A 25,027-nucleotide genomic window follows, 5' to 3' on the forward strand; every position below is an offset into this window, starting at 1 on the left:
TGTGCACATACCCTAAGGATTTGTCCCATACTGAGTAATTCATTGCAGAAATCAGCAGGGCTGTGGAGTCGGTAAGCCAATCCTCTGACTCCTCAATTTCCTTGATACCAACTCCACCAAGATGGGCTCCGACTACACAGCCCTGAAAATCGGTGTCAGGCTTCGTGCACACGTTGCGGAAAGTCCTGCGGTTTTTTCCGGACTGATTTTGATAAATCCGCAGGTAAACCGCACTGCGGATTACTGCGGCTTTACCGTGTTTTTTTGTGCAGATTTCACATGCGGTTTTACACCTGCGGATTCCTATTATGGAGCAGGTGCAAACATTGCGCACAAAGAAAGCATGTGCACTGCGGATTTTGTTTTCCATAGGTTTACATGGTTCTGTAAACTCAAAGGAAACAGCTGCGAATCCGCAGCGTGTGCACAGCCACAGCCTTGGGACTCTGCTTGGGAAATTAGAGAAAAAAACAAAGAAACCACACACATTGATCTACATGCAACGTATAAACGCATGTTCACATTAGCTTTTATGCTATTTTTGATCAAAAACACTTACCAAGAACCCTATGTTACTTAAATGCTCTCTTGCTTTTTTCTTAGGTGACAGCAGGATTTAAGCTCATTTTGTTTCTTGTAAGTTTTGGGGACATTAGAGGTCTGGTAATATACAATGTTTGAATATGCACCAAGCCCAGACTCCTATATCAGTGTTGGTCCAAGATACCTGGACCGATGTGGGTCTCTTGGCATGAACCAGACGGCCTCACTGCAGTTTATGAAGCTGTCGAGTCCGGGTCCGGACACCCCCAGTCTGTCCATGCGTGGACCACAAAACACAGGTGTGAATTCGGCCTATCACCACATCTCCAGGCCTTTCCTCAGCAGTAAGAGCCACTCACCTGGGTGACCTCAGATTAGTGTGGGCTTTCTGGTTTGGAGCATTATCCCTCCCTGCATGGAGTCCCCCTGGTCCTGTGCTTAATCCTGAGCCGATACCACTGTCCCTTGTTTCATGGCTTCTATAAACACTTGTCGTCCCCAGAGACGATGGGAGACCCCCTCTTACCTCCTAAATTTTTACCTTCTCATATATCTTTTAAACTTGTCTTATTACCGCTCTGTATATTGTATATTTCTTCCATGACTCGACATTGAAATCTGTTCCCGTTCCCAGCAATGTTGTCTCTGCAGTGAGCCTGAGCACTTGGCAGTGTCTGGCGGCTCTTCTCCCGAGGGGGCTGTCAACTCCTTGTCTCTCCTGCTGTAATTAAGACATTTTCCCCCTCTTGTTATAGAAACCGCTCCAGAATTTCTAGTTGTGTCTCAAGCAAGTAGTGCTTTCCGTCTTGCATTTCCTCGCTTGACTTGTGGACTAGTCGCTTGTGTTTTACTAGCCAAATTGGGCATGTCTGTTCTTGTCAAAGAATACAGCCTATTGTCTGCTGTCACCACAGCGTTGTGCCGGCCTTTGTGCCCTTTCTCACACTTAGCCTTCAAAAGGAATATAAAGTCTCCAGCTCTGATCATACAGCGGTTACTTTGAGTTAAAGTTTCCATCTGCAACTTTTTTATTCCTTCGTTCTTTTTTAAACCACTTGATCTTCCATTTGTATCCTACCCAGACTTTCAGACACTTGACACATGGTGGTGTCCCTCCCAGTAATACATGCTGGATGTGAGATCTGAGTCCAGGGTGTTGTTTCCTTCACTAGCTTGACACAGAATGTTATGCTTTTTATCACCATTTATCCCCCAATTCTCCCGGAAGAGTTGGCCATAGTTTCTCTGCACACTTATGCACAGTTGTGTAGTATAGGACGGTGTGTACTTTTCCTTTCTATAGTTTGATACAGTTCAGCTTGTGCTATCTTCCCTCCGTGAAGCCTTAGATGCTATATCTCCTCTAATTACAGATCTGAAAATACTCTCCTTGTCTGATGCAATCTTTTAATCCTGATTAAACAGTAATATAACTTTAACCTAACCCATCAACGTAAACCTCTTCAACCGACAGTCCTGTGCATGTTGGACCTTTGATTCTTCCCCCGATAGATGATTGTGGAGCAGATAAGGATCTGGCATGTCCTTTTTGTCTTGGAGATGTTTGGAATCAGTGACAGTAGGTCTCATGAAAAAGGCAGGAGAGGCAGGCATGTTGGCTGCTAGCGGAACCTTTGTTTGACGGTTATCTATGTTGTGTGCTGTCCGTTCACATCACATATCCATTCATTGAAATGTGAGTTGGACCTGCTCTGACTTGTTTTCTTTTTTGGTCCAGTGTTGGAAAAAGTGTATGTAAAAGCTTAGGTGTGCACAGGGCTGTGCAGTCAGTGTCTGTGTCCAATTGTTGGAGTCGGTATAAAATGCATTGACTCCTAAAATATGTCATAAATTTGGGTACAGTAGTACAATGCAGGATATTCTGTAAATGTTTTCATAACTTGGGAAAATTCTGAAATGTCCTATAAATGTCTGTTCTGTTCCTGATCCAAGGATCTGGGCTTTTAGTTGAGATGAATCTGTGCTGCACTTGTGCTTAGTATTGACCAGTGCTGTGGAGTCATAGATGAGATGAATCTGTACTGCACTTTATGTACATGCTCAGTAGTGACCAATGCTGTGGAGTCATAGAGGAGATGAATCTGTACTGCACTTTATGTACATGCCCAGTAGTGACCAGTGCTGTGGAGACATAGAGGAGATGAATCTGTGCTGCACTTTATGGACTTACTCAGTGGTGACCAGTGCTGTGGAGTCAGATGATGAATCTGTGCTGCACTTTATGGACTTACTCAGTGGTGACCAGTGCTGTGCAGTCGGGGGTCAGGGAAATTGAGGAGTCAGTCTGAGTCGGTGGTTTGGCTTACCGACTCCATAGCTCTGAGTGTGCATGAATCTTTACACGAAAAGGAGGAGAGCAGAGACAGCAGCCTATATCGGTGTGCTGTTGGTTTAACATCAGACTCGGAAGGACACCCAGCTAGGTGAAGGGTTTAGAGAGGTGCTACAAAAGTAAAATGGTAGAATTTTTATTTTTTATTTTTATTTTTTTAAAGATTAGGATGTTGCTTAATTTTGCATTTGAGAAATTAATTTGGTTTGAAGGTGAAGTATGTGTGAGGCATGAGGCTTTGTGTACCTAATGTATCATTTCATACCAGTTCTTAGTGATTTAATGACTGGAATCTGATCCCACCATTAGGATAGGAATTTGTGGCAACCTCTGGGTCTCCAGCTGTTGCAGAACTACAAGTCCTGTCATGATGAATGGTGTGCAGTCTCTTCTACAGTGAGGGTCATTGTCCTTTTGCAATTATTAAGCATACAAGGCCACTTTCTGCAATTCGTTTAATGAAGTGTATGGAAAGTAGTGTTTGTGTTGTACATTTGCTATCCATGTCTTTCCTTCCCCTCCCTCCCCCTCATTAGGACTTGTACATTTTAACTGCTGGCACATTCCAAAACCAGATGGCTACAGAGAAAGAAAAAGTCTTCATCCCCATCTGTATGGAGAGAGCTGATTTATAGCTCCCGGTGGTAAGGTCACGGTTGCCAGTACACACAGTGAACCTCTGTGCCAGATATCTTGGTGACTGCACTATTCAGGATTTTACTTGCAAATCCTGCTCTGTTTTCTGGACTCTTCTACTTCTCCTCTACGTACTTTACGATTTGTCTATATTTCATTTAATGACCCCAGCAGATCCGAGCTGTGATCTTTTGGAATCCACTGGCCATGATCCATCAGTGAAGACGTATGTCCCCACGTTACAGCTGCCTGGCTTGGCAGTCCCTAGAATCATGATCGTTCATTGCACAACACAAGCAATCCATGTGCCAGAATGACACCAAGCTGGTGTGCTGCAAGACCTGGGAACATGATGGAGATTGGGAATACATAAAGTTGGCTGTACAGTGATCAGCACAGAAAATGTAGATGTTGGGCGTTCATGTGCAGCTTTACTCTGTCCTCCTTGGTCATTGGTTATGGGCAATTTTGGCCCCTTTATGTTTAAAGCGAACCCACAAACTTCTCACCATTTTCAGAACTTATGATCAGCGTTGAGAAAAACCCTGGGTGTGATTGTGCTGGTGGTGCCGCATTAATACAGACCAGTGCTACCAGCAGATCGGGAGACGTGGCAGCGATGGCCACAGAGGAGTAAGGTGTTACGGCATGCTTGGGATGTCTGAAATGCCTGGACATAAGCTCACAAGTCTAAAATATTTTTTACGATGCAAGTTCAAAATGGTGTATGCACATCCTGATGGTGCACGCTGCTAGGTAGCAGCAAATAAACGGGTTATCTGTGATTTAAAAAAAAAAAAGTTGTCTGATATTGAAAATTTTACTTCCTTAAATATCACATTGTTTTCAGGTAGGTGGGGGTCCGCCAGCCAAACGGGCCGAGTCACCAGTTTGAATGGAGCGAGTATCTATGGGACTGACGGGCTTTGCCGGATACTCCGCTGTGGCTAGGTAATGTTTTCATTGTCTATGGAGTTTTTAGAGAATTCTATGCCACCTTCATGGCATTGCCATGCCACAGATTATGCCACCATCATGGCACTGCCATGCAGCAAAGGTGAAGTTACCAAGTCACATAACTGCGACTAGTGACCCCAAGTTCCTCCTCATTCAGTAGCTCGTGGTGTGTCAAGGGAACCCAGTGGACGTAGTATATATGGACTTTTCCAAAGCTTTTGATACGGTGCCACACAAAAGGTTGTTACATAAAATGAGAGTAATGGGGATAGGGGAAAATATGTGTAAGTGGGTTGAGAGCTGGCTCAGGGATCGGAAACAAAGGGTGGTTATTAATGGAGCACACTCGGACTGGGTCACGGTTAGCAGTGGGGTACCACAGGGGTCAGTATTGGGCCCTCTTCTTTTTAACATATTTATTAATGACCTTGTAGGGGGCATTCAGAGTAGAATTTCAATATTTGCAGATGACACTAAACTCTGCAGGGTAATCAATACAGGGGAGGACAATTTTATATTACAGGATGATTTATGTAAACTAGAAGCTTGGGCTGATAAATGGCAAATGAGCTTTAATGGGGATAAATGTAAGGTCATGCACTTGGGTAGAAGTAATAAGATGTATAACTATGTGCTTAATTCTAAAACTCTGGGCAAAACCGTCAATGAAAAAGACCTGGGTGTATGGGTGGATGACAAACTCATATTCAGTGGCCAGTGTCAGGCAGCTGCTACAAAGGCAAATAAAATAATGGGATGTATTAAAAGAGGCATAGATGCTCATGAGGAGAACATAATTTTACCTCTATACAAGTCACTAGTTCGACCACACTTAGAATACTGTGCACAGTTCTGGTCTCCGGTGTATAAGAAAGACATAGCTGAACTGGAGCGGGTGCAGAGAAGAGCGACCAAGGTTATTAGAGGACTGGGGGGTCTGCAATACCAAGATAGGTTATTACACTTGGGGCTATTTAGTTTGGAAAAACGAAGACTAAGGGGTGATCTTATTTTAATGTATAAATATATGAGGGGACAGTACAAAGACCTTTCTGATGATCTTTTTAATCATAGACCTGAGACAGGGACAAGGGGGCATCCTCTACGTCTGGAGGAAAGAAGGTTTAAGCATAATAACAGACGCGGATTCTTTACTGTAAGAGCAGTGAGACTATGGAACTCTGCCGTATGATGTTGTAATGAGTGATTCATTAATTAAATTTAAGAGGGGACTGGATACCTTTCTGGAAAAGTATAATGTTACAGGGTATATACACTAGATTCCTTGATAAGGCGTTGATCCAGGGAACTAGTCTGATTGCCGTATGTGGAGTCGGGAAGGAATTTTTTTCCCCATGGTGGAGTTACTCTTTGCCACATGGGTTTTTTTTGCCTTCCTCTGGATCAACATGTTAGGGCATGTTAGGTTAGGCTATGGGTTGAACTAGATGGACTTACAGTCTTCCTTCAACCTTAATAACTATGTAACTATGTAACTATGTGTATTCCCCACCCCCGGATTTGTTTGGGCCTTTCTGGTGCTCTACAGAGGAGGTAGATTGGGACTTTTTGCAGCATTTGTGCATGTTGTTACCCTTTTTGCCATGGTTTATTTGTTTTGTGAAACCTGTAAGATGTTGTCATCACGATGCTTTACATTGTGGTCAGCCACATGAGGCGAGACAAATGTGTTGCCAAATTATAAGAGAGCTAGGTGCATCCTGTAAAGCTGGTGTTGCCAGGCACGGTCTGTCCAGATGTGAGCAACTCGGCAAGATCTTCGTCTTCACACGTAGTTCCGGAGAGCATCATCTCTATTGATTGGCTGCTGCTGGTTGCTTTAGGCCATGCGTTTTCTTAATTCCATGGCTAACATAGGCTATGTTTCCACGGGCAGAAACTGGCAGTGCTTTGGACGCAGCACATGTCTGCTCCGTCCAAAGCGCGGCCGGCTTTTGAACGCCAGTGATTCCGCATGTGTTCATTGAACTGTGCGGAATCACCGCATCCAATACATTGGACGGTGATATTTATCTTGTGGAGATGGTGTCCAGAAAGACGCGCTGCATGTCCGTCTCCGCAGGGAAACCGGAGACATCCCTCCATGCATAGTGGACATGGGACTTCATGAAATCCCCTACGCTGTAACATCTGGCCGCTGTGGGTTAGATGCTGCGACTGTATGCAGCGTCCAACCCGCAGCGTTTACTGACCATGGAAACCTACCCTTATTATTTAGATACGCTTGCACAATGTCACTTAATGACTTATGTTTTGAAGAAATGACTTAAGTCTTATAACATCCAATTATAAACTTTGGCTGAATGTTTCAACAAGTGATACTTTATTCAATAAATCCGGTGTATGCAGATGCATATTCAACGTTTCGATCAAAGATGATCTTTGTCAAGAATTATCTGTCTGTGCAGAGGTCTGAGTGTGGATCTCCCCGTACCGTAGAATCCATAGCGCCACTAGATCCACATTCTCAGAGCTCTCCGCGGACAGATAAATCTTGACAAAGATCACCTTTGATGGAAACGTTGAATATGCACCTGTCTGATTTATTGAATAATGCATCACTTCTTGATACATTCTATTATTCTATTTGTGATCTGAAGTGGATTTCCCATCCCCCCTTTGCTTCAGGTGAGCCCCTTTCTTTGTGGACTCATTTTCCCTACTATTAGATTTTTATCTTTTTGTTTTAAATAACAATTTTCCCTCTTCTGTGAATTAGCAAGAAAGATCACAGCCCTCACTACAATTTCCTACAACCAATCTTCATCCTTCCATTTAATTCTCAGTGGGAAATTTTAAACTATTTTCTGAACATCAAAGCGCTGTGCCCGATGACGTGCGAGATCCTGGAGAGTCCTACAAGGTATAGATGGTTCTTCATGAGAACCAGGTAGTATCCAGTCCCCTACCAGTATCATATAATTGGATAGTAACAGGGGCTCGTGTTGCGATTTCTCCAGACCCATCCTTACTATTGTGCTCATTGCGTTGTTACAGGACGTGGTTTTCTGTAGGTTCTCAGATGTGTTAATAATACTTGGTGGCGAGAGGTCCGACCTTCACACTTTTGGTCAGCGACTCATTGCACTACAACCATTGTGAAATGACCGCTCTGAGTGGGTTTGGCAGGATTTTCTGCATTAGGAAGAAAGGGGCCATGTTTTTCTAATCTTAACATGGACTCTCTCCTCTCTAGATATGAGTTTTGGTTCCCGGGAGCTCTTTCCTGTTTATTTTTTTTATTTTTTTGAGGGGGGGGGGTAGTCTCCTCAGCCCCCTTATCTGGCACATACATTCTAGGGGATTGCTTTTAGCATGTGAATTGAACAGTCCGCCATACTGAATTTTTCTGAGTCGGAAGTGCAGCTTTCAGGAGCGGTACTGATACTGGAGATCATTCCATGTATTTTGGCCTAAAATTATTTTTATTATTATTATTTTTAACCCAATTTTAGTTTGCTTTTAGCTTTTTTGCTTTTTGTCTATTGTTGGCTGCAGAATGAGTTATCAAAGAGCTTGTTAGTGATTTCTTTATGATGGAAATGTTTGTAACGCCTCCATTTACACTGTAATACTGCCATGAGCCGGCATTCCCAGTAATGTTGATTTCACGGTAATCTTGCAGGGTAAATAGGTTGCCGATCACCCAATGAAGAATCGAGTGAAATGATCTTTTATGCTACACAAGAAATCGTGGCTCAGCAGCACATCGTCCTGTGTAAACAGGACTTGGGCTGCCGAAAACATGGGCAGCCTGTACGCACTGAGGGATTTATTACATTGGAAGTGCAGACTGCCTGAAAATCGAGCAATTATACAACTTATCGGCGTTCGATTGTACAGCTAATGACCCCAAGCCACAGTAATGTTGAGCTGAACTTTCATAAACTGGCTGAGAGGAGCTCAGAAAAAGACAGATAAGAGTTATAGATTCTCTGATACAGCAAAGTGTAAGCAAATAAAAAGCCTTTAAGAGTTGAAAATACATGCATTTAAGTAAAAATTTGCACCCAAAGGTGGTGTTATTAGTGATGAGCGGACGTGCTTGGATAAGGTGTTATCTGAGCATGCTCAGGTGCTAACTGAGTGTCTTCGGCGTGCTCGAAAAATATGTTCGAGTCACCGCAGCTGCATGTCTTGTTAGGCAATCCCTGCATGTGTTGCGGCTAACAGCCGCCGGAATCGAACATATTATTCGAGCACGCCGAAAACACTCGGTCAGCACCTGAGCATGCTCAGATAATGCCTTATGCGACCACTTTCGCTTATCACCAGTGCCCATCCTTTTAAGGAGGTTGGATTTCTGCACGATGGAGCCAAGCCTGCAGTTTTATCTGGGTGTTGGGAGAGCTAGATGTATGCGAATCTCTAATGGGTATAGTCTGCATTATGTCTAATAGGGCATAGAACAACTCCTCAATATCAAGCTTTAACACATCGGCTGTCTCATTTATCAAAACCATCTAATAGAATATCTGGCTGCATCGCCCGTTACGACTTATCATGTAGCAGCTATGCCAGTCCTTGGGTTAGACTGTTTTGATAAATGAGGTCCATTATGTCTTATTTCTTTCCCATTATTGCTGCTTTATTCCGCGTGAGGCGGTTGTTGGGTTATATGATGGGGCTCAACCAGTAAAACCATGTTAAATTACTTCTGGAACTAGAAAGCCGATGGTCGGTTCTTATAGATGGTGATATCAAGAATGCAAGAGGGCGTATACGGCCCTTATCCAGTTTAGCAACTGTCTGGCATCAAATGCTAAGCCTATAGGATTAACCTCCATGGAACGGATTTAGCAGATCAGTCAGCACAGAGGCAAGAGGGCAGTCTGGTACTCCAGCTCGGAGCAGTGCACGTCTTTCCTCCCTTTTCCCCCTTCTGCTTTTCGGTGCTACTTTTAGTCCGTAGAATGGCGAGGGAACGTTCCCCATCTCCTCCCCCCGGAGCGAGGATTGTGCAATGGTTTAGCTGAGTTTAAAAAGTTCTCATCTGTCAGATTCGTGCAAGCGAGTACATGTGCCTTTCATTATTTAATCGCCTGAGGAGACTGCTGCTTTAGTTGGCAAGTAGCTTTCTTTTTTTTTCTCTTATTACTTAAGAGGGAAAAAAAAACAGCAAAGCCTGTCTGTTGGCGAGATGACAGGATGCCAGAGAGGATCGTCCGAGTGCTGAGGAGAATTCACCTCTTCTCCCTACCAAGACTGGGGGCAATATTCTGCCTCTTACCAAGGGTGGCGTGTGGGGGTCCTGCAAAATTCAGAGGAAAAAAAAAAAAAAAGCGTGGGTCCAATATGGTTTCAATTTGTTGTTCTGGGCTTGAGATGATGGTGCTTCAGTAGTAAAATATGTACCGAGTTTATTTCCAGATCCAGTGATTGTGGAAAACAAGGCCGTCGCCGGCAGTGGTGTTGGCAGCCTCTTAGTGGCCGTGATGATTTCACCTCCTTTTTGGTGTCAGCCTGGAATCCAATACTTTTCATGGCTGTGAGTGAAATTTAGAAGCGCCCCATTGTTTTTATGAGCATGCAGGTTCACAAATCCCCCCCCCCCCCCCCTCCTGCCCTGACAGAACTGGAAACCACCGCGTGTTGTTCCCCGTGGCAGCAGGCGCCTGTACACGGCAGATACACGCTATCTTGTCATCCTTATCTCGTACAGGCAGGCAAAGATTTAACGTGACGGTTTGTTCTGTGGTTGTGACATTGAAATGCGGCCTCAGGCCTTCCTCTCATCTCCTTCTCATACCAGCGCTAGACCTAGAGACCGTATACTGCGAGCGCCATTATAGGATTCCGGAAAAGGGACAGTTCTAACCCACCATTGATTGAAAGGGGGTCTTATGATCAAGCATTACCCCTCCTGATGACCAACGATAACTCTCAGACCTGATGAGCTCATTCAGATGAGCTCTCTGCTGAGCGGGTATGCAACCAACAAAAATGTAAACTGTATTGGTGGGTGTAAGACAAATCTGTCACTGACTTCACCTGCAACTTCACATAAAACACTCTTTAGGTGTTTGATCTCTTGGAGTGTGTGCACAATGAGTTCATTTGAAGAGTTTTTGGATCAGAAACTCTACAAATCCCCCCCCACAAACTCCTCAAAAACTGAAAATTCTGCAAAAAGACTGCATATATCCTCAGAGTTCAATGTAGCATACACAGAGCTTCTCTTTAAATGGGGTTTACCTAATCCGCATTCTGCAGGACATCATGTACCTTTGTTAAAAAGAATGCAGACAGCCGGTAGTTGCCCACCTCTGGTCCATGCCAGCTGCTGCTCTGATGGACGCTTAATGGAGGCATCAGCAGTCCTGCAGCCATTTTTTGTACAAATTTATTTTCATATCCTTTCTGACATAAGCGGATGGTGAGCTGTTTAAAGTATTGCCCAAGTGGAGACAGGCTACAAAAAAAAGGTTGCCCCCTTCATGCTGTGCTTTCACATTGTATTGGGATTGTGTACAATTTTCAATGTTAGACCTCTCGCCCTTTGGGGGCACTGTAGGAGAAGAGAGCACAAGTATTTTCATTCCTCGTGCTGGTAGGTTTCGGTCTTGTGTTTTTTTTTTTTGTTTGTTTTTTTGTTTTTTACAGGTGCAATTTTCACAGTAATCCTCTCAGTGGTTTTGTTTTTGTACAGTTAATGTTAATTTATGAGGTAAAAGTACGACACAAAAGCAGAGCATCTTAGAAAGTACATGATTACAGTCTAGTGAGATCACTATGGAAAACCCTTTGAGACGAGGTAACACGACGCAGAAAATCAAAATAGAGTTGAGGGCCTGAGCTGACCCGTTGGTGTTTGTCATTGCGCCAGTTATTTTTATTGGGCTTCACTTTCTGCGCGGCGCACGGGTCACCTTCTCTTATCCCTGCTCATGACTGCAGGGCTGTGCTGCAGCTTTGGCATTTCAGAGAACAGATCTCCTGTCATCACCTTTTAGGCAGCTCCTCAGATCTTTAGCAGGTAAAGAGAGATTCAGAAACGTTTCCACCGAATGTAATCCGAGGCCGGCACGAACAGAATCGGCTATAGAACCGGTATATTCCCGCTCCATGTACATAGCGAGGCCGGACAGTGCTGAAGACGCTACTCATGTGGTAACGCATTCCGAAGAACCAAAAGACCTCCGATCCTCCATTTCATCACACAGCCCCCAAACAAGAAGTTTTCTCAAATAAATGGCTCCATTTATTGCCATTAACACTCCTATGGCTGTCTGCTATTATTTGATTGGCATAGGGCTATTTCTCGAACACCCTTATAGAAAGGAAAATATTTAGAATTGAGTCCTCAGTGGTTGATATCTCATAGAAAGGAGCGCTTGACTTGACCAAACTTTCACTTGTTTTTTGGAAGGGGAAAGAAGAAAGCCATTGCCACAAATTTAACAGTAAGGATCGGATGCTGAAATTCCAAATCCCCGATTCTTCTCTCCCGCTACAGAATCTGTTGGGTGTCGGGGAAAACTATATACATCCAATTTTCGACCAATGCTGCCAAAATCAGCAGGTTTAGCTCACACTTCTCTAAGGTTTCTGTGAGCTTCTGAGTGTCCTTCACTGCTCCCGATGGACCTAGTTTAATATATTGGACACGATCAGGTTTCCATCATATTCCTGGGCAGAATCTTTCACCGCTACTTTTTTTTTTTTCTGTCTGACATTGTAATTCAACTTTTAGTCCTCATTAGTGCAAGATACAAGAGCCACGGTAGTTGAGATTTTAGTTCAGCGATGAGTTCCTACTGTATAGTAAAATGTACACAGCGATTTTCTATTCTGGAGGTCTGTGATCTGTAGCCGGACCTCCCGATTGGAGCTTGTTGATGTCCATTTTTCTCCTATGGGGTCTTTTTGTGTTCTAGGATGGCGCTCGTACTTCCTAAAGTGTATCGGGCGGTTCACTTGTCGGGTTATTTTTGCAGCCTAAATTATCCGAACAACAACACGGAGACTCGTCTGATTTTTGATCCGAGTCTCGGATCAAACTCGCTAAAGCAAGCCTCGGTCTGTGAAAAACTGTCCACCTTCAGATGCCATGTCTGTCTTTTATGGACTGTTTTGTAAGAGAAGCTTGAGAAACCTCAATTTCATTTTTTCATCTTAGAAAAACTGTTGACATTTTTGATAAAAACTGACCAAACGGAGTCTGAATGAGGCCTTAGAGGAATACACCATGGGAATTTCACTTACATGTTACATGGCTGTTGTGACTTCTTGGCAGAAGTTGAGGTTTTCTCTCAGCTTTTCCAGTATATAGCTGACATTATGCTCAGTAGACGAACTGACAACGCAGGAAGTATAATCTACCAAATGTTAATATCGGACTCCGAATACAAAATCTGTCGGTCATTCTGGTTCCCATACTTTGGCAGCTGACTTGTCTCTTATCTTGCCGTGCGGCTGACATTATCGCAGACTCCTTACACTCATGATGTCCTTCACCAGCACGTCATGGTGGGAAACTTCTTTTGCGGAGACTTATGTTGGTTCTGTCCTGACAAATGAATTCTAGAAACCAAAATGACTTGTAAGGACTAATTAAAGGGTCTTCAAGTGTAGGAAGCCATGGCTAGTCAAAGTGTGCAAAGAACCTACGTAGAAAAAAGAGCGTGCATGACTTTTATTAGTCATCTTCACTCCCCCTCTTTTTTTATATTAAATAGTATTTAGTTGGCACAGCCGCAGGCTTCGTAATGCTAAACAGACATGTAGGGGGCAGCAGAACTCAATCCAGCTTTAATTCCTTGGGGCTTCTTTCCAGAAAGTGTCTCCGCTTTGACTGGAGCCAACAAAAGCCATCTGCTATCTTATTTATAGCTCCTATTTCTAAGAAGTATATTCTATAGCAGGTAAAGCGTGTCTGACAGGTCATAATTCACACGTTTACTGAGGCTTGGACTGTCGGGACATGATGTACAACGCCTCAAAGACCGTTCACCCGCATTGGCTAATTAGGAATACAGCGGTTATCGGACTTTGTCAGCTGCTGTAACATGCCGCGAGCTTGGTACCGGACTGTGCCGGGAGAGGTGTGCACAAATGGGGGGAGCACACCACTTGTTCTACTTCTCATTGTAGAGAGTTAGCATGTCTGATCTATATTTTTTTTTTTTTTTTTTACGTCAAGTAGAAAGTTAATTGACAACGTTAAGGCCTTACTAAGCCCTGATATAGAATTGTGCCTCCTGTGATAGACAGGGGGGGGGGGGGGTGAATGTACAGACGTTTCCATTTCCTTGGAGAACGATATGGGATAGCAATACCCACACGTGCAGGTCCATGTCATGTAAAAAAAGCCGACATTAGACCGTCATCCACAAGGAATTTCTGTTCTTCAGGAATTTTCTCATCCTCGATGGAGAAACCAGATTGGAAACTACCGGGGTCTGATACGGGCGATGCGGATCTCTCTGTTCGAACAAAAGGCACTACCTGCCGAGTTTAGGGCATGGTCACAGTTATTTATTTTATTTTCTTTACTCTTGGATATTGTTGCATGTCTGCTTCAAAAAAATCGCTTTTTTTTTTGTCTTTTTGCAAACATTTCCTAATGGTTTTAATGGGAAATGCACTTTTGCTTTTTCATGTATCAAGTTTTTAGAAGGGGCGACAGTGTCAGTCGGCGCAGGGTAGAGGGTGAAAGTAAATTGACAGGTCTTTGATGCAGAATTTTTGTGGAATCCTCTCCAGTTTTGACACCAGGAAGTCAAAAGGCTGCAAAACCAGCTCGGTGACCACATACCCTTATATGTTTATGTGCTCTAGCATGGTGCTACAAATTGAGTGGTGAAAATGGAGACCATCGAGTCCATCCTGAGCATTGCTTAGGACGTCACCACATTTCCTCCTTGAGTAAGGTGCAGGTTTTCAAGTGTAGGGTTTATCCGTTTCCAAAAAATTGGAGCATGTCTGTCGCAGACTTCATCTACCCCTAGGTACGGGTCACTGCACACAAGCCCATGTTCTCCAGAACCTTTTTTTCATACAGCAGACAGAAGAAAAGCTCTTACTCTGGTATGTGTGTCTGGAACAAATATAGACGCTATAAGTTTCCACTCGGCCCTGCCAGGTATTGGCTTTATAGTATATCTTTCTGCGGAGGACCTCTCCAAAAGGTGCAGCTGTGAGCCGGTTTCATCTTGCACTGTGCAGCAATGTTGGCACGGCCTTCAATGTAAGGTATGCTGTCGGCTCCAGCGTCGCTGTTCAGACCTGTCTCTGTTACCAAGACACAAGAGCCCGGGGATTGGAGGGCATCTCGAGCTATGGAGCCTACTGATTTGCTGCCGCTCCATGCAAGTAAAAATAGACTTAGTGGAAAATGCTGCGTGGGTGACATGTCCCTGACAGGCTTCTTGTACTACCTGCCGGAGGTCCCACCGCTCACTCTCGCCCATGAGGAGCGTCTGCTGGTGCTCGGACACTGACCTGAACGCCAAAGTCCGGCCAAGGGGGGAAGAAAGATGATTGCGCTCAGCGAGAAACTGATTGAGGACTGTAGCAAGGGGATCAACAAGGTTGCCAAGTTTCTGAAAGGGGGATTCAGCGCTCCGAAGCTGCAGGCCGTCTTTCAGAACAGCTGCAAGAAAGCGCACATTCTGGTGGCAGGTACAAAACATGTAATAGGGTCTCGTCTAGACACGGGGGGCTCTTTTCTGCCTCTGCCTTTCTTCTATGTTTGCGTTTCTCGGTGGCTTTAATCACTGGTAAGAGTTGGGCAGTGTGCGCTACCAGCCCATCCGGCTTCCTGCTTCTGCTCTGTGGACTTATTTATTCATGCCGGGGACTTCTGCATTTTGATTTCCCCTCCTTTCCTTTCCTTTTTTTTTTTTTTTTTTTCCAAGCCTCGATCACACATCCTCTGCCACTGAAAATTTAGCAATTACTATTTCCTGTCTCCCTTCCTAAAATAAAAAGGGGCTATTCACCGTCCCGCCGCAGAGTCCAACATTTGCATTTTTCAGCTCCAAGCAGGAGGTAGAGGGGGTTGTTACTCCTTTCCCAGCTCAGAACGAACACGTCCGCCATAATTGTGAAAGTTCCGTAATGGCACAGATCCCCGCTAGTCTAACCTGTGGCCAAGGAGGCAGAGGTGGTGCACAAAATCAATTCTGCTGAATCGGCATTTACCTTTTTATTTTATAGCTTTTTACATAGAAGTTATTGAAGCAGATTCAATCTTGTGTCTAATGTGTATTTGGTGTGTATATATTGTTCCCTGGTAGCAGCCATTCAAGGCTGAGTAGAGTCAGCAGCCTGTGCACTCCTCAGCATCTCCTGACTCCTCCAGCTGTTGTAAAACTACAACCCTCAGCATGCCCTGACACCATATGACACGCCACGTCTTATAAAACCACAGCCCTCATCATGCCTTGACAGCATGACACACCACCTATTATATAACTACAACCCTTAGCATACCCTGATAGCATATGACACGCCACCTCTTCTAAAACCACAACCCTCATCATGCCCTGACATCATATCATACACCACACCTTCTAAAACTACAACCCTCAGCATGCCCTGACACAGTATGACACGCCACGTCTTGTAACACTACAACCCTCAGCATGCCCTGACACCGTATGACACTCCACGTCTTGTAAAACTACAACCCTCAGCATGCTCTGACACTGTATGACACTCCACGTCTTGTAAAACTACAACCCTCAGCATGCCCTGACACCGTATGACACTACACCTCTTGTAAAACTACAACCCTCAGCATGCCCTGAAACCGTATGACACTCCACGTCTTGTAAAACTACAACCCTCAGCATGCCCTGACACCGTATGACACTACACCTCTTGTAAAACTACAACCCTCAGCATGCCCTGACACCGTATGACACTACACCTCTTGTAAAACTACAACCCTCAGCATGCCCTGACACCGTATGACACTCCACGTCTTGTAAAACTACAACCCTCAGCATGCCCTGACACCGTATGACACTACACCTCTTGTAAAACTACAACCCTCAGCATGCCCTGACACAGTATGACACTCCACCTCTTGTAAAACTACAACCCTCAGCATGCCCTGACACTGTATGACACTCCACGTCTTGTAACACTACAACCCTCAGCATGCCCTGACACCGTATGACACTCCACCTCTTGTAAAACTACAACCCTCAGCATGCCCTGACACCGTATGACACTCCACGTCTTGTAAAACTACAACCCTCAGCATGCCCTGACACCGTATGACACTCCACGTCTTGTAAAACTACAACCCTCAGCATGCCCTGACACCGTATGACACTCCACGTCTTGTAAAACTACAACCCTCAGCATGCCCTGACACCGTATGACACTCCACGTCTTGTAAAACTACAACCCTCAGCATGCTCTGACAGACTCCAGCCGTTAGAAGACTAAACGTTTGGCATTCCCTGACAGCATGCGACGCTCCAGCTGCTGTGAAACTACAACCCTCAGCATGCCCTGCAATCCTCGTCATGTCCTAGCAACAATGACACGCCATCTCTTCTAAAACTACAACCCTCAGCATGCCCTGGCACACAAGCTGTTGTAAAACTGCAACTCTTAGCATGGCTGGACAGCATGTGACACTACAGCCACCAGCATGCCCTGACGATCCGCAGCGCTCCAGCTACCGTGAAGCTACAACTCCAATCAGGCTCTGATGGCATGTAACACGCCAGCTGTTGTGGGACCACAATCCCCAGCATGCCACGACGGCCTGCGGTGCTCCAGCTGCTGTGACACCATAACTCCCAGCATGTCTTGACAGCGGCTACACTGCGCAGCTTGCTGACCCCTGTCCTAGACATCAGTACCCTATTACTGACATGAGAAATGAGTGTCCCCATGTCTCCTGGGAGAGCAGGGTATGTAAAGCATGAGGGACAATCCCCGGATTTTTCTCTTTGGCCGACTTCAAAGCTGAAGACTTCTCGTTTTGCCGTCTCCTGGAAATCCATGAAATATCTGCGTGCGGAATTTCCAATCCATCATGTGGCGGCGATTAGCATCTCCTCCCGCGGTATTAAGCTGGCAGCGTCGTGCCCGCACTTTGCCCTTCTCCTCCGCTGCTGATTGTGCAAGTCCACAAGAAGGGAGAGATTATGTGAGCGGCGGATTACGCGGGGTTATTCTTTAATTCCTGTAAGCGGAGGATTAATTGTTCTCTTGTCCCTGGCTGTAATGAAGGCTTTTTATATGGCGCTTTGCTTTTGTTTCATTAACCTGGCTACAGCACAGGGAACGCCGGGCAGCGAGGGATAGTTTTAGCTGAGATTTTTTATTTATTTTTTTCCCTATTTTTAAATAATAAGGCCACTGTTTGATTTTTGGGTGGGTTTTTCTGGATTGATTTTGCTTTGATCCCTTTAATGCTGTACCGGGGGGGGGGGGGGGGTTAAAAATAGCCGATTTCTCAACGTCCGAACCGAGCGCCCGAAACCGATCCTCTTATTTACATTCCTTGCCGGATAAATGCAGACTGGTTTTCCTCCTGTGTGTGAAGTCCAATAATGGCGGCTTTTAAGGAAGCGGTGCGGAGACCTCGCAGTAATCCTGGCCGTCCGCACCCCCTGCCCTTGTTGCCACAGCTGTGCACGGCTTATAATGTCCCGTCTCGCCCTAAAAGCTTCCAGTGTGTGAGCCTTTCCTGTTCCCGCTATGTTATAGTTGGATCCGGCTCGTGAGCGCCTCTAAAATAAGCAAGCGGAGCTGCACAAGCCGCTGAGAGTGACTTCTTTTTTCTTTTTTTTTTGCCTGCTTAAATATGGCTGCTCTCATTCTCCACTCCTGCAATGAATGGGCATTTATAAAAAAAAAAAAAAAAAAAAAACAATCTCAGCCAGCTGCTGCCTTTTTTTTTTTTTTTTTTTTTTTTCTTTTTCTTTTTTTGCCTTGTAATTGTATTCTGGTATGCGTGTATGTTTATTTAATTATGTTTTTATTAAGTTGAATATTTTTTTAATATTCTCTAATTAAATACAGGATGGAAATAAAACAGCCTGGGGTTTAGAATTGAGAACTTTTAACCTTTCCTGCTTTCCCCTCCCTATAATACCTGCTGAGACATTCCCCCTGAAAACACAGCAGTTCGCAGGCACTTCAGCATTGTCCATTACAACCTCATCTCTGGCTCCCCCTAGTGTCTTGAGGCTATAAGCGCACCCTCACTTACTGCAGGTGATGACACCGCCTTGTCTCCCGTGGCCATCTCTGATTTATGGAACATTTGCTCAGACTTGTCAAATATAAAGTGTTTGCTCAGAGTTTAAACTTTAACTCTCTGGTTTCTAAGTAGCTGAGAACTAATGACTTTTTTTTTTTTTTTTTTCTCCTGCAGCTTTCATGCTTCCTGATCTGGCCGAACAGTTCTCATCACCAGAGCCGGCCCCACCGGTCCTTGCCAAGCTGATCGAGACCATAGAAAGAAAAGGTATGTAGTGCATTCATCATCCTGATTCCCTCCATCACGGTGTATGCAGCATTAGCGCAGCGGACTGTGAAAAAGGCGGCGGAAAACGTATATATGTATTATGGCCACTAGACCCCACAATTCTCTAATGAGCTGGTATCGGGAGCATAGAAAATCCGGCTCTGCGTCTGTAAGATAAACAGGTTACGGTCATATAGGAGTCAGATGAGCAAAGTATCTGACTCGTAAAAATAAAAATCTTTCTGATCGGAGACTTGCGCCCAGTGTTGCTCATCGCTATTTTTTCTTTTTTTTTTTCTTTCAGGCTTGGATTCCACATCGTTGTACAGAACCCAGAGCGCCATCAGCGTGGCCGAGCTCCGCCAGAACATCGATTACGGTACAAAAAACAAAAGGATTATTGCATCTTCAGGAGCACAGCGCTCCCCCTGCCTCCTCAGCTTCCTGATTGCTGGGGGGACACTGCGCTCCTGATCACAGACAGTTCAGACAGTAAACATTGACCCGACCAGCAAACTATAGAATTTAAACTCCTTCCATTCTCTAAAACAAGACATATTTTTAATAAGAATAAATTGCAAAGTTGTTTTATTAGAAGCGCTTTGTGATTTTACACACAAGACGATGAGACCACCCCTTCAACTACAGCATAATGCTACTTCATGGAATAGATGGAATATTTAATGTCCTCCTTTTCTGATGGGGGAAGATCTTTAATTTGAAGGGCTCATCCAGCCCAGTATGTTTTAGGATGCTATAAAAAAAATTAAAAAAAGTAATAGACCATGAAAAACCCAAGAAATACAGGAATCGAAGTGTTAGGGAATTTCTGCTTTTATTTTTTTTTTTATTTGTATTGCATTATTTTAAGACATTTTATGTGGTGTGGAGAAAGTTTCTGGATGTCCCCTTTACCCTATTTGCTAACGTCAGGCTGTCATCTGAAGAATGAATAGTTTCCAGTGTAATGTGAATGGGTGTGACGCTGTGCGACCAGGAAGATCGTGACCAGTTTAAATATTTCCATCAGGCTGTTCCATTTTCTGCCAATAGATGGCGCCAGAAACCACACAATCCAGAATTTGCTCAGATTCCTTCAGGTTTTCCTATGTGTTCTTGTGAAAACGTCAGACTTACAAAATCTCGCCCACTGCAGAGTTTTTTTTTTCTTTAACCATTATTTTATTTATTTTTTAATGTTTATGAAATTATTATTATTTTTTTAAATTAATCCATGTCTTAAAAAAAAAAAAAAAAAAAATTAGCCGAGGCACACTCCCCATTTAGAACAGGCAGCTTTGGAGGTCTGCTCCGGTAGCGGGTTCTGCCCCATGCAGAAGTCACAGCGCAGAGATGTTTCTCCTATCGTGCTCTTTTTAGTTGCCTGAGCTGGACCCACGGTTTGATATTTTTAATCGATCCATGGCTTAAAAAAAAAAATTAAAAAAAAAAAGGCAAAGAATGATATTGCTGTCGGACAAACCCTTCTAATCACCTGCCTTCATTTTGCCCCCTCCACCCGCGGATGGAAAGAAGGCTCTGTATTTGCAGAAATCTGAAGCTCAATGTTTATTTTTTATATATATTTTCTGCTCACGTTTCATGAGCCTCCTGATTTTTTTTTTTTTTTTTTTTGTGCTTCACTTGCCTTGCCCAGAGCCTTCCCCTCCCTTTAAAAAAAGCCGGTGTGTGTTTATATAAAAATATTGACAGGCAAAACACGGACTTGTTAAAATCGCCTTCTATAACCTTGTCGCCGGCTCCTTTACAGTCAGTATTGGGTCTCGGTGTCCTATGTCTGCAAACGATCATTCCGATCCGAGTGAAAAATAGAAGAAACGTTCGGTAGATTTACTCTTGAGCCCCTCCATTGTGATACATGACGTGCTTATGGCAATCTCTGTATTTCATCCATTGATCTATTTTTTTTTTTCTCTCTTTTCCAGATACAGCTCCGACCGATTACGAACATTTCGACATCCCAACTCTGAGTGACGCTGTGAAGAGGTTCCTGTTGGATCTGCCGAACCCCGTCATTCCCGCAGCCACCTACAATGAAATGCTCTCTGCTGTCAGAGGTGAGGATCCTGCCCGTCGCGGCTCTAGCTTTGATTCTGAGGAGGCGGCGTGCAATGGTTAACGATACGAAGGTCTCCTCTGTCTGTGTGCAGAGAGAGGTAATTGTTAACCTTTATCAGCGCTGGCAAATGGTGTGTATTTGGGGAGGACGCGGTGTTCCAGGTTCTGGATAATCCACAGGATTCGACACCTGCTGCTCGCTGCGACTCTTATCTTTTCACAAAGTCCATCCAGAGCAAATGTAAGGACGTTCTGGCGTTCTGTCACATGCGGCCGGACAGGATATTGATCTGATAACCTCCGTAGAGGACAGGAGCTGTGGGTGCCGCTCCTCCTAATTCGTGTGGTCTATATAGTCGCAGTTTCAAGTCAACTTCTTCATCTTTGCCAGCGGCGCTCAGAATGCAGGAACTTGTGTGACTTTGGACTAAACCTCTTCTTCTTTTTTATTAATTTACCTGCCAGCAGAATCGGTGAACTCTGACGACTACGCTCAGCTGCTGCGGAAGATCATCCAGTCTGCGAATGTGCCCCAACAGTACTGGCTCACCCTCCAGTACATGCTGAAACATTTCTTTCTACTTTGTCAAAGTTCCAGCAAGAACTTGTTAAGTGCAAAGCTACTGGCTGAAATCTTCAGCCCACTTCTCTTCAGAAACCAGCTAGGGAGGTAGGTAACAACCTCACGGAGGGGCTCGGCGCCATTCTTACTGATGCTATAGGATCGACAAATGCCTGATGTAATGCTGACTTTGCTTTCTGTGCTTTGTTGCAGCACGGACAGCCCTGAATATAGCACTCAGATCCTGGAAGTTCTTATTGCCAGTGAATGGAACGAGCAGCAAGCAGCGCCAGGTACGGCCATTCTTCTCTTGCCTACAAGATTGCAGTGAAATCTGCCTTTTGGGCTTCTGCTTGTAAAATTCTTAGAAAGATCATTGACTGCCAGAGGGGCCAGCAGCTGCACGATGCGGGTTCTTCTGGGTGTGGAATGGCTTGTAGCATACATCTGTGAATGCCGCATATAAGTGGAGAAGTGGCTTCATCTCGCTTTTTGTGGCAGTTACTTTTTATTAATCCTGATGTTTAAGGGCATCAGACTTTTGGCTGAAAGGTAATTTTGTGTGTCTAAGTTTAGATGCGTTAAAGGGGCAATCCCACTTTGAACATTTATGTCAGATTCATAAACATCTGACAGATGCAGCTTCCACCACACACAATGTGAATGCGGGCCCACTTTCTGCCGGCTGGAGTGCTGCACTCACCATACACAACGCGAATGCGGGCCCACTTTATGCCGGCTGGAGTGCTGCACTCACCATACACAATGTGAATGTGGGCACACCTTGTGCCGGCTGGAGTGCTGCACTCACCATACACTCACAATGTGAATGCCGGCCCACTTTGTGCCGGCTGGAGTGCTGCACTCACCATACACTCACAATGTGAATGCCGGCCCACTTTGTGCCGGCTGGAGTGCTGCACTCACCATACACTCACAATGTGAATGTGGGCACACCTTGTGCCGGCTGGAGTGCTGCACTCACCATACACTCACAATGTGAATGCCGGCCCACTTTGTGCCGGCTGGAGTGCTACACTCACCATACACTCACAATGTGAATGCCGGCCCACTTTGTGCCAGCTGGAGTGCTGCACTCACCATACACAATGTGAATGTGGGCACACCTTGTGCCGGCTGGAGTGCTGCACTCACCATACACTACTATGAAAGTTCTCAAACTTCTCTAGTGCGTTACATAGCAATGCTGAGTTTGCCAATTGATAAGAGGTCACAGAGGTGGAACATGTCCCAGGTGTAAATACCCCTTGAGAATCTGCTGTAAGATTACATTAGTTATCTTGTAGCTTAAGAATTTGCAGCTAGGTGCTGGCTACAGGTATGTTTGAGGCTCTTTAGGCCAAATTCAGACGTCCATGATGTAAGGACCAACCCGGGGGTCTTCCTATCCGACTGCAACAGCCACGTCTAGTTTGGGTCAGGGGACACCCATGGCCGGTCCGAACATCGCGGTCCATACTTCACCTGTGTCTTCATAGACGTCTGAATGACGCCTTCAGCGCAGAGGATTTGGTTTTTACTGGATCTCATTTTGGTAGGCTCTTTTTCTGTTTCGCAATGTTTCACCGCTTGCACAAGTTGAAAATGAACTTTGATCTGTTCATGGAGCAGTACGTGGCGATGTCTGGCAGTCCTCCCAGGCCGCTTCTACTTTTTATGAAATAATTAGAGGCTCCCTGCTCCTCCGCAGACGTCTGTTCTCGTGCATCTTGTTAAATCCAGTGCACGTCACCAGAGAACGTGCAGAAGACCACATGGATTATTGCATGCGTGACTGCCAGTCTGCAGCGCAGGGTGAAGTCAGCAGAGTAATGTGGGCAAGAAATAGAATATACGGCATTACATTTTATTTTCAGGCTTGGCATTAGGTTACTTTTTTGGATCTGTTTTGGGCTTTGTGTGTTAATCTCTGAGCCCTGATGCTGGGAGGGTGATGTCTGGCTACTTTTCCTTTCTGAGCTTTTCTGCGCAGGACTGCTACCCTATATTAGATGGGACCTGTGCCCCCCCCCATCAGTACTGGTCCTTTACATGGCTGGGTGTGTGTGTGTGTGTGTGTGTGTGTGTGTGTGTGTATATATATGTGTGTGTATATATATATATGTGTGTGTATGTATATGTATATGTGTATATATATATATATATATATATATATATATATATATATATATATATATATATATATATATATATATATATATAATTTTTTTTTTTTTTTTGCTGAAAACCGAATTGAACCCCTTAATGAGGAGTAAAAAAAAAAAAAATTGCAGAAGGAAATGCAAGTGGCACACAAAGTCCTATAGATCAGGTAGTGTGGTTTCTAAGGTGGATCTGCTGGGGCCTTGGGGTCTCGTCCTGCAATGTGTGCAGTCTTGGCAGTGAACGGCATTGGCGTATATACCCGTGTTATGTATGGGGGGTCTGGACTGTTGTGCTGGGCACAGGTCGTCGTGGAATCTGGTCAGTTTTCGGAGACGAGCATTGTGACTCGTCGGAAACTTGGTGGCGGGCGTGGATGTTTATGGTGTCGCTGTTTGATAACACAGGCCGTGTTGTGCCTTCGTGCTTCAGGCCAGTCAGCAGATGCACTTATATATTCTTAGTCCATATCATTTACATCTATAATTGAGCTGTAAACCAAGACCTGTTTGTACATAGTTTCTGTGTCGACCTGAGACGCGCCGTACCGCAGGGTGAAGCGTCCATCCATCTGTCCTCGGGTGCACCTCCGCCGAGTGGAGAGTGCCACAAGGTTATTTTCTTAGTCAAATATTCATTGCATAAGTCACTAGATACTTACTTTCCTCACTCCTTCTTTTTTTTTTTTTTTTTTTTTTTCTTCCTTTGCTTTGCCATCTTTTTTTTTCTTTCATGTATGCACTGGTCTCAAAATGATAGCTTTTAATGTTTTTAAACCATGATGTTCAATATTCAAGTCATTTCTGTTTGTGATTTTCTACGCAATCCTCCGATTCTTCTGTTTTTGCACACTTTTTACAATGACGTCATTTTTAGATGCAGTTAGTTATAAGTGCGACCAACTACTTGTAGCAGTCATACTCTGTGGCCACCAGAGGGAGCCCTTTAGTAAGTGTCGTCATGTTGGAGCCTTTGTTCTCAGGATGTGAAATCTTTTCCAGTCTCCATGATAGAGCCAAGGCCGCCGGCTGCTCTCAGTCCCTGCTGCTTTAACAACTGCAGAAATACCGTCCCTTTAATTCTTGGCCGTAGAGGCTGCAGTTGGTTATGTAGTGCAATCATGTTTTTTTTAAATATATATTGAAAAAAAAAAATGTACAGGCAAGTTAACATCTTGGATTCATTGGTGCCGTGTGACCTGTTTCTTGGTTGCCCATGTTGGCGCCGTACATTGGGCATCTCAGATGGCTGTTTTGTGAAAGACTTGTCTCCT

At 44.5% G+C, this 25,027-nt stretch overlaps 1 protein-coding gene across 3 annotated transcripts in view; it reads left to right on the top strand.

Moving 5' to 3' along the window:
* The window catches only part of PIK3R1 (phosphoinositide-3-kinase regulatory subunit 1), a 49,798-nt gene that overhangs the window by 14,938 nt on the left and 9,833 nt on the right, over window positions 1–25,027 (top strand). The window contains exons 1-6 of one of the 3 annotated variants that reach the window (XM_077286571.1): window positions 14,871–15,133; window positions 18,858–18,950; window positions 19,255–19,329; window positions 20,897–21,028; window positions 21,495–21,699; window positions 21,805–21,884. In XM_077286571.1, coding sequence (XP_077142686.1) covers window positions 14,989–15,133; window positions 18,858–18,950; window positions 19,255–19,329; window positions 20,897–21,028; window positions 21,495–21,699; window positions 21,805–21,884 — 730 coding nt within the window. In that variant the 5' untranslated portion in view covers window positions 14,871–14,988. Of the gene's footprint in view, window positions 1–14,870; window positions 15,134–18,857; window positions 18,951–19,254; window positions 19,330–20,896; window positions 21,029–21,494; window positions 21,700–21,804; window positions 21,885–25,027 lie in introns of those variants that run through there. The other 2 variants (XM_077286553.1, XM_077286561.1) reach the window with 2 other exon arrangements.

The sequence above is a fragment of the Ranitomeya variabilis genome, chromosome 1, assembly GCF_051348905.1.
Source record: "Ranitomeya variabilis isolate aRanVar5 chromosome 1, aRanVar5.hap1, whole genome shotgun sequence".
In the NCBI taxonomy this organism is placed as follows: domain Eukaryota; kingdom Metazoa; phylum Chordata; class Amphibia; order Anura; family Dendrobatidae; genus Ranitomeya; species Ranitomeya variabilis.